General features: G+C 34.6%; 3 protein-coding genes across 3 annotated transcripts; 2 read left to right on the forward strand and 1 right to left on the reverse strand.

The window, feature by feature from the left end:
* Positions 1 to 503: 503 nt before the first annotated feature.
* Positions 504 to 2,814, reverse strand: LOC128167181 (uncharacterized). The gene is made up of 5 exons (XM_052832755.1): positions 2,676 to 2,814; positions 2,093 to 2,336; positions 1,748 to 1,923; positions 1,384 to 1,478; positions 504 to 1,250 (listed from the first exon to the last, which is right to left on the reverse strand). The coding sequence occupies exons 2-5, from the start codon at positions 2,334 to 2,336 to the stop codon at positions 1,046 to 1,048; spliced, it is 720 nt and encodes a 239-aa protein (XP_052688715.1). The 5' UTR covers positions 2,676 to 2,814; the 3' UTR covers positions 504 to 1,045.
* An 851-nt stretch (positions 2,815 to 3,665) lies between these two features.
* Positions 3,666 to 8,000, forward strand: LOC128164952 (uncharacterized). The gene is made up of 3 exons (XM_052829074.1): positions 3,666 to 3,703; positions 5,855 to 6,823; positions 7,637 to 8,000. The coding sequence occupies exons 1-2, from the start codon at positions 3,666 to 3,668 to the stop codon at positions 6,819 to 6,821; spliced, it is 1,005 nt and encodes a 334-aa protein (XP_052685034.1). The 3' UTR covers positions 6,822 to 6,823; positions 7,637 to 8,000.
* A 194-nt stretch (positions 8,001 to 8,194) lies between these two features.
* Positions 8,195 to 10,254, forward strand: LOC128166800 (uncharacterized). The gene is made up of 2 exons (XM_052832183.1): positions 8,195 to 8,331; positions 8,591 to 10,254. Exon 2 carries the CDS (start codon positions 8,693 to 8,695, stop codon positions 9,815 to 9,817), a length of 1,125 nt encoding a protein of 374 aa, XP_052688143.1. The 5' UTR covers positions 8,195 to 8,331; positions 8,591 to 8,692; the 3' UTR covers positions 9,818 to 10,254.
* Positions 10,255 to 10,350: the final 96 nt, after the last annotated feature.

The following is a 10,350-nucleotide window of genomic DNA, read 5'->3' on the forward strand; positions in this document are numbered from 1 at the left end:
GTAACTGTGAAATCTATACATTTGGATGTACAAATTTAATATCTTTCTTCATATGAATGCAATACCCATACGCCCTTTTAATCCACTTTCGAGACTGAACTCTTACCACAATTAATGGATATCATGATATCCTGACTTTTGATAGACAGCTTCATTATCTCCTCTAAATGTGTATTTATCATATTCATATTAGAATATTTATATATTTTACAGCAGAACAAAAGAAGAAGACTTTTAAACATTACATATATAGTGACTATATACATGTACATACTATACATCCAAACCTAGCGGTCGTGAAATTTACAATTTTTGGTAGACGGTTTTACGATCTTCCTAACTATGCCTTCCAGTAAGTTTTTATTCCTAGTAACTCAAAAGAAGAAGATTTTTAAACATAATATGCAATCATACAAGTTCTATACGACCTTTTTGACCCTACATGCCCATCGGTTATAGTCTATACCCTTACTCAACTGGGGGGGGGGGGGGGGGGTGTTTTCATTAACGGTAGAGGCCTTCTTGGTCTATACAACAATAAAATCAGGTTTTTTAAAATCGGATTTGTTATAGTAGAGAAGCTTTTTTTAAAAGGTCAAATGTTGGCAATTTTAGCCATGACCCCACAGGCGTTTGTTTTTGTAGTCAAATTCATCCTACAGCATGCATACTATGGGGTAGATTTTAGAAACACGTGCCTGTGCATGCCCGTATGGTCCCTGTTGAGCAAGAGTCATAATATTTACAAATTTTGTTCCTCTTACACCCCCCCCCCCCCCCCGATGCATACAATCACAATTGAAATTGGCGATGCGGTTTTCAAAATGAAGTAAGAATGTTTCATTATTAACGCACCTTGCACGCAGACGGACGAACACCAATTGCATTAGGTCATTTTAATGACTCATAAAATTGTAGTTTTATACCATGAATACATAATAAAAGTGTTCTAAGAATAAATTGGAGGCCCAGCGTTATAAATCCAGAGACATTTCATATGTAGCAAGACCATCTTTGCACATCTCTCGCATTGAAACACGTAGTTTCATGATCTGAATAGAAGCAGCAACACAGACAGAAGAGCTGAGACCAGGTGCTCGGACCCCCTGAGACATATGGACCCACTCTCATGGAAGAAACTTCGAAGTGGACACATCTTGGGTTCAAGCGAGTGGTTACTAGAGTGATGGACAATGAAGCCATTTGCTATGTTCGTGTAGAAGGTTTCATTGACTCCCAATACTGTTGCTCTATACAAGAAACAAGTTATGTGAATGATGTTTTAACAAATCATAATTAAAGTTAAAACGACAAAGTTTCTTTCGCAAAATTTGTCTGTATTTAAGATAGTTTTTGTTATTACAGCATTGTTGAAGTTCTTACACAAAATAAAGAGTCCGAGTTTCCGATGCAGAAGGCGGGGTCCAGCTAATGGACACTTCTTCTAAACCTTTTTCAAAGACGTTAAAAGCAACCCCCTGCCACAAAATATAAGATATATATTTAATTCAAATATCAATGCAATAAAGCTACATGTGAGGTAAACGTAAACGTCCATTATACAATAATATACTAGTATTAAACCGATTTAAACTGATCATTTTTGCTCAGATTATTATTTCCCTTTTTATAACTGAATCTTTATATAATGCCATTATTCGTCGTTCACAACTCCTCATGAAAAAACATCATGTAAATACATTATTTTTCAAAGAAAAGCACATATTTGTATGAGACTTTGACTTACGTTGGCAAGTGAATTGTCACACTTGACAGTCTCCAAGTCTGTCTGTTGTTCTGTCCGTTGAAATATTCCGATGGCTTTCTGATTATCCTTGCCCTCACACTTTGCCACCCTGGCTTGCAGCAATATCCCAAAGATAGATTGTTCAGGAAAGAAACTCTCCTTTGTAAAGACTTTAACTGAAATAAAATTTAGTTTGATTTCCTAACACGAAGCTTCAAAATATTGGCCATAGATGAAAGAGGATGAGGACAACACGAACCTAGTTACTTCATTTGACATGTTACATATACTAGTGTAATATACTGCACGTATTTGTACTTTATTATTTTTCTATAGCTTTGTCACCTGTGACAGACGCATCTGGGTTATATTCTTTCCGGTCGAGAGAGAGATCAAACGGTTCTTCAGATTTCCTTAGCTTTGCATTGGTGGCGTCTTTTTGTAAAGATTCTGGGAACATGTCCATGCACTCTCGTTCATTGAGGTAAAAGGGAGGCCTATCGATGGGTTCCAGTGATTGTACTGTACTTGGACATAGAATAAGACACAAAGTGGACAGAACACCGCATTGCAAAATGTTGAAATTCATCTGAAAAACAAGTTTAGCAATCAATAGTGATGAAACACTTCAGGCCTTCTGAAAATGGTAGGATCTTGGACGCAAATACTATGTAAAGATAAAAAATATTTTACCTAAAATATTCTAGAAATAAACAATTAAATATTGTTCTTAGCAAAAAATTAGATTCGTGATAGATAGATAGATAGATAGATAGATAGATAGATAGATAGATAGATAGATAGATAGATAGATAGATAGATAGATAGATAGATAGATAGATAGATAGTGAAAATCTAAATAATTTATAAATCAAAATTTTTCTAATGAAATTCATTTTTTTGGGTAAAAGACAATTATAAACAATACCTTATCTGTTTATCACAAATCCGTGATCCTAGACTGAATGCTGATGCACTGTCGCTTGAGCGTCGTTCGTCCCCGGGAGGAGGATTTCATTTCTTCCTTTTGAAGTATTTTTTTGTTCAAGGCCATTATTCATCAACTAGACCAAGCCCTGGGACACTAGAACATGCCTTTAACACACACACACACACACATGTACACACACAGAGAGAGAGAGAGAGAGAGAGAGAGAGAGAGAGAGAGAGAGAGAGATCCATAATAGCTAACAAAAGAAAGCGCTGAAGAATTTTGACGAAATCCAAGATGTACATTTAATTTTACATGTACTGCGTAACACTTTAAGGATTAACGTTAATCTATTTGCAAAGAAGTCGGTTATTTCATTTTTCAAACATGCATTGCTAAAGGGATAACTTGACGCCGATAAACAGTTTGATATATTTCTTTCATAACAAATTACTGGTTTTCCTTTTGTATTTACAAAAACCTATATTTTTGGAGTCAAAGCTCAAAACTTGTTATGACAAAAACAAAGAATGTCTTTTGAAGGGAAAAAGTATTGCTGAACCTCAACTAAAATCCAAACAATTAAGGACTCGTCGGAATAGTTTTTAAAACCCTTTCACTGTCATCTACATTTCAAACAAAAATGTTTCCAGAAGTTGTCATATCATTGTCATTTAAAACTCAATAACGCTCTGACATTAACATAAATATACGACCTCAACTTAGATAAAATAAGATGAATTTACGTAAGGCTAGACTAACTTATGTACAAGGCATAGTGAATGGTGACAGTCTTTTTATACATGAAACCCCGGCTCAAAGTATCGTGTTTTTTTTAAAGTGGGTAGGATGTAGGGGAGGGAAAAACATATTCTGTAAGTCTTGACAAAAAACCAAGACAGTTATTTTCTTCTCGAAATCTCATTTATCACTTCGAAATACCCCTAGAGCACCGTGCTTGAAATTTTACAGATAAAAACATAAAAAATGTCTCTGCAAGAAGAGGACAGCCTCCACCATATCGAGTGCCTGCAGCCATACTTATTTCTATGAAAGCAGTGGCAATGACCAAGAAAGCAGTGACATTGACTTTTTACGTAATTAAAAACACGACAAAAACTTACAAGATCTATGCATGCTTTAACGTATAAAAAAAGTCTGCCATGCTCTAGAAATATATCAATTTTTGTACATTTTTTAAACACCGTACAAAATTGAACAAAACACTGTCTCCCTATATCTTAAAAAGTGATTGCCCTTGTATTGAAATTTGATCATATCTATATGTACTAGTATTTTGAAAATAAGATATCAACGCAAAATATATTTAAACATATGAAACTTTTTATTATGATTTTCTTATTCTTTTCCTTTACTAATTAACAATTTTTAATTGTCAATGAGTCCATAACTAATTAGTCATAGACTCATTGACAATAAAAATTGTTAATTAGTAAAACATATTTGTAAACATAGACTGAACTTACTAAGACCATTGTGACAGTAATAGAAATATGAGATCGAACTACTCTATCAATTCAGTCTCACTTCCAATAACTCAATAAAACAATGCAAGATGACAACTGTCAACAAACAAATTATAAAGAAACACAAAACCTGGAGAAACTATCAAGAATATGCATGATGATAAATTAGTGCTTGAAATAGGTCTTTAATCCAAACTACTGGTGTACGTCTTTCGAAGTATAATTTTCCTGGTGTAGAACTACCTGTGTAACTTCCTAGTTCTTTAGTTAAAATTGAATTGATCTAACTGTCAAAAGTTAGCCAAGGCTTTAAATACTATTTCAGACAGTAAAGATATTGAATTTCGTTACGTAATATGCTGGGTAACAAGGTCTAAACAGGAACCGGTATTTATCTCAACAGGTACAAAAGAATAAATGATGTTTAAATAAAACTGACATCAATTAATCTATCTACATGTAAAGTGGTACCACCGGATGGTTTGTGTATAAGCATTATGTATGGAGCGCAAAATTAACAAAATTGAGCTTAAATAGCTGCACAATTACATAACAAGTTTTCCAAACTGTAAAAACTAACATTAACAGATTGCTAACTATATAATAATTTGGACAAAAAATTCAAGTTTTTCCTCCTATAAATAAACGTTAACAATAAACGTTCCTGGTAAATAAATATACATTCACATCTGATGTTACATGTAACTATAATCTATATCCGTTAACTATGGTAATCCGTTGTTAATCACACAGTATCTATCAGATCAATTATGTTTTAAATTCGTTAATTATAATTATCGATCGTAAATGAAAGCTAGCTGTTAGTTTTACTAACAAACACAAACAAACGTTATATCGTAAAATATAGTTTTAAGATATAAACTATGAATTACATTTGTTAATCATAGTTTGTTTCCACAAACTAGAGTTCACATTAGTACCTATAGTTAATAACCGTTTTACATAAAGTTTATGAATCTAAAAACTAGTGAATTTTGATTTTCTAATTAAACGCCTGAGGAACCTATCTATTATTTAGGAACAAAGCTATTATGAAACATGATTTTGTAAACTATAGGTTAGAGTCGTGAAACAGTCACCCAAGCAATCGTGCATCTCTGATACAAAACCAGATATCCTGTCTTAAACTGTGTTTTTCAAATGTAAAACTATAATTTATCTTATCTTTATATCAATATCGATAATAACTATAGCTATGATTTACAAATTGTAAACTTTAATTAACATTTGTTAATTAATTTTAGTTAGAAGTAAAAAACCATATTTCACAAATTGTAAAGCCGTATCAGAAAAACTTATGGTTTACAGTTGCAAAATTGTTTTGGTATGAGTTACAGATTATTGACTTGCCATGGTTACAATTTGGAATAATATATGAACCTTGTTATCTACAGCTTAGTACAACGATCCTTTAACTTTTAGTATATAATAGATTACAGTCGATAAACATAGTTTATCAACTTTCAGTGAAACTATGTTTAGCTTATTTTTGTGAATTTGGCCTGCCATACTTATCCTTCATAATGTTTACCTATATCATATGCACGATTGTGAAAGTTGTTGGATACGTTCCTCATTTAACGACTGCTGTATACTTACTGGCGATGCTTAGTCTAAGAAGATAAAGGACAGTTAGGTCTGCAATATTTTTGGAGCTATGTGAAGCAGGAATTACAACGAAAGAGGAAATACAGACAACACAAAAGAGGATAACGACGTCAAAAATAGCCAGACAAATAAGAGGGCCATCAAAATGTCCACAGTTCTGCTAAAGGAAGTTTCGGTGAAACTACCAGAGGAAAAGGATTGCAAAGTCACAGGGTTGTCAGCGTTCACAAACGAGATTAGTACCCTGGTGGCAGATGTGGAAAACAACATGTTGAAGCTGTTTGACAATAAATATGAGTTTAAATGGAAAGTTCATGTGTCTCGAGATTGCATGGGAGTCACAGTGGTGTCTGAGAAATCCTTCGCCACCATAGCGAGAAAAAAACTCCAGTATTGGGGCATAGAAACCAACGAAGATGGAACCATTGTTCTGAAGATAGAGGAAGAAGTACAATTAAAACACACGGGTTTTGCAGTTCACTCAAATGGCAAATACATCGGGGTTCTCATGAGTTCCGATCATCAAGTTCAGATTTTCCACCTTTCGTGTGACAAGATGCAAGCGATTGACTTGAAAACTATCGCAAACAGAGCCATAACTCCTGGCTTTACGCTGCTATTAGACTCGGATCTTGACCGTTTCTACATCTCAGACAGAGACTATGATAAAGGAACCAAACTTCTGAGCGTGTCTTTTACGGGTGAGGTGATTTGGGAGTGTCCCGTGCCTGCGTCCGTCGGGGGAATTGCTGAATGTGACAATCTGCTGTTTGTAGTTAGCATCGGATATGCCAAGATACACATTATTACAAAAGATGGGATGGACATTGGAAATTTGGTAACTGACGAAGGACAACTTCCTTTCCATATCTGTACTCAACCACTTGAAAAAACATTGTTTGTGTCTTATAACTTTACTGGAAGTGACAGAAATATTATAAGAGTGTACAATTTAGAGGAAAGTCTCTACTTGCATAAAAAATATGAAGAGCTCAGTGGGATGATGGAACAAGGGGCCATTCTTTAATGGTGGGTGTGTGCTTCAATCTCAAAATATGTTTATATATACTCAGTGTTAATCAAAATAGAAAATCACGTGGATGTCCTCTGACTTTTTTTCTTTCGCGAAATTCAAATGGATGCAAGCGTCTTTAGAATAGCGCAGCCACTTTATCTTACTCAAAATAAAGGTGGATTTAACATAAAGAATATTGAAATGAACATTATGTGACGTTAATAGCAACTCTATTTATTGCAGTGTAAACCTCTTCATGGTAATTCATCGCTCGGACATATAAATAAAGTGATTTCCTCCCAAAACTTATAGATAGACAGAACAATATAAAGACTTTATTATTTATATACATGTTAAAAACATTTAAGAGACGTAAACTCGAACAAAATTTTAAAAATACAAACATCTAGATTATCGCTATCACAATGTGTTCGACAATAATATTGCGGTATGCTTAACAATAAATTACAAACCAGAACTATACGCGTTAAGTTTAATTCCTTGTATGATCTGCTGCATCTGATTAAAATTTAACACGATCAAAGGGTCGGTAATAATTACATTTCTGAAGAAAATCGCCTAATAAATTTTGTTTTAGTTTTTATGCTGAATATGTCGCCTTCTATTTATTATTGTATAGGAACACTAGTTTTCATGTTATGGTTATAATTTCTTAGTTTTTTTTTACCTTTAAAAACATGTTACACCCGATAGAAACACACCTCTGTGTAATACTGTCAATTAGTATTTAAGCTGTCGCTCCCTGGCGGTATATTATAACTAATTATCAACAAAATTAAACTGTTATTTAATTTCATTTTCTGAAGGATAAGAGCAGATTGGAGCCAGACCAATGTTAAAACCGTATTTGATGTTTATCAATAATAGGACACAGTCATTGCATATCTAATGACATCTACCCGCACTGACGTTGAGTGTGTAGCATATTCAATGTAAGAGACAAAAGACATTGAACTATCTATGGATGGTTTTTAAAAGTGTGGGTTTTTTTTAATACTGAAATTGTCCGATAACGTTTATATAATGAAATTAAGAAATTTATGTGAATTACATTTATTCTTAAAATGTTTACTGTCCTGATGAAAGTAATTTAATAAGATTCATCTGGTCATATCGGAGTTCATTGGGACTATATTATAAATATGAAATTGATTTTTTTCATTATAAGTCCTAAGAAAATAAAACCTGATCTAGCGAAAAGGATTAACGAAGGTTTACCTAAGCTTACAAACAAACCATTTGTGTCTAATGATTTCTATTGTTTCCATTTAAACTGTTTATGTGCAATCCGGGGTCGTGTGTTGTAATCCCTCCAAAACTTACTGCACCCCGCATTGTATCCAGGTATGGCCAGTTCTAGCCATTCACTCTTACATGCAAACCAGGTGTCCTTGTTTATTACTCAACATAACAATCAACGATGACAGCTGAAAACAAACCAACCATCGAAAAACAAAACCCGGTGGAACGTTCAAGAATGTGCATGAAGGCTCTATTCTTGGTAAGAAATAAATGTTTAAATCACCTAACTTATTAATATGCTCTGAAGTTTAAAGTTTCACATTCATAAGCTACCGGCATATTTTCATAGTTCTTGGGTTAAAATTTGAAATTAATTTCGTTCTTATCATTTACTGTCAAAAGTTTTAAAAATCCTCGCGGATTTAAATTCAATTTCAGATAGGAAAGATATTGAATTTCGTTATGTAAGTATAGCTAGGTAACAAGGCCTAAACACGTATACCTATTTATCTCCACAGGTACAAAAGAATAAATGATGTTTAAATAAAACGGGCCTAATCAAATAGAAACCTAATCTATCAAGACATTGAAAGTGGTGTGTATAATCCCTATCCTTTACAATGTCTTCGTATATCATTACGCACAATTGTGAAAGTTGTTGGACTAGGCGAGTTAGACAGACCGCCAGTCTCATGTGCAATGACTGTCGTATACCAATGTGCGATGCTTGTTCCGAAAAACATAAAGGACAGTTAGGCCATCGAAATTTTTCAAGCTTGGCGAAGCAGGAACCCACGAAAGAGGAAGATAGCGACTACACGTACGAGGATAGCGACGACGAGGAGAACAAGGCTGATAAAGACGCTATCAAAATGTCCACACTTCTGCTAAAGGAAGTTTCGGTGAAACTACCAGAGGAAAAGGACTGCAAGGTCACAGGGTTGTCAGCTTTCACAAACGAGGTCAGTACCCTGGTGGCAGATGTGGAAAACAGGATGTTGAAGCTGTTTGACAATAATCTAGAGCTGAAATGGACAGTACCCGTAACTCGAGATTGTGTTGGAGTCACAGTGGTGTCCGAGAAATCTTTCGCCACGATAGCAGGGAAAAAACTCCAGTACTGGGACGTAGAGATCAACGAAGATGAAACCATTGTTCCAAAGATGGAGGAAGAAGTGGAAATTAACCATACGGGTTTTGCAGTTCACTCAAATGGCAAATACATCGGGGTTCTCATGAGTTCCGATCATCAAGTTCAGATTTTCCACCTTTCGTGTGACGAAATGCAAGCGATCGACTTGAAAACTATCGCAAACAGAGCCATAACTCCTGGCTTTACGCTGCTTTTAGACTCGGATCTTGACCGGTTCTACATATCAGACAGAGACTATGTAAACGGAACCAAACTTCTGAGCGTGTCTTTCACGGGTGAGGTGATTTGGGAGTGTCCCGTGCCTGCGTCCGTCGGGGGAATTGCTGAATGTGACAATCTATTGTTTGTGGTTAGCATTGGATATGCCAAGATACACATGATTACAAAAGATGGAATGGACGTTGGAACTTTGGTGTCTGACGAAGGAAAACTACCTTTCCATATCTGTACCCAACCATTAGAAAAAACACTGATAGTGTCTCATAACTTTACTGGAAGTGACAGAAATATTATAAGAGTGTACAATTTAGAGGAAATTCTCTATGAACAAGAAAAATTCGAAAAGGACGATGAAGAGATAGAACTACCTTAATGTTTTCGTTTTTATTTATCTTAGGCTTCTTAGCGCTCAGTCTGTTATTCTTTGATGGTGGATATGTTTCGCAATGTCAAGATTTGTTTTTATACTTATTATTATTAAAAACCTAAGTTCAAGTGGATGTACTCCAACTCATTTCTTCTCTTTCTGAACGATAAGCTTCAAGTTCAAATAATTATTTACCCACGAAATGAATCTGGTATTTAAATTTCATTTTCTTGAGGACTGGGAGAAGATCGATTTGGAGCCAGATCAATTTAAACACAGTGCTTAATGTTTCTAAAGAATGTCTCACATTTTTTTTCTTAGCGACACCCACCCGCATAAATGTTGTAAATCAGTGTATACTAATATGTGTAACATCTCATCAAATGCCATTTATCTTTACACGATGAAAAGGAATGCATACAAATTAAGAAGAGAAATCTTTACTGTGGTTTTATGTATTGCAAGAAATCTAATGCTCTTTAATATGCAGATGTAGATGTAATCAGAAAACTGAGGCCTATCAACCAATGAAAATATCT

This window comes from Crassostrea angulata, chromosome 10 (assembly GCF_025612915.1).
Source record: "Crassostrea angulata isolate pt1a10 chromosome 10, ASM2561291v2, whole genome shotgun sequence".
In the NCBI taxonomy this organism is placed as follows: Eukaryota; Metazoa; Mollusca; class Bivalvia; order Ostreida; family Ostreidae; genus Magallana; species Magallana angulata.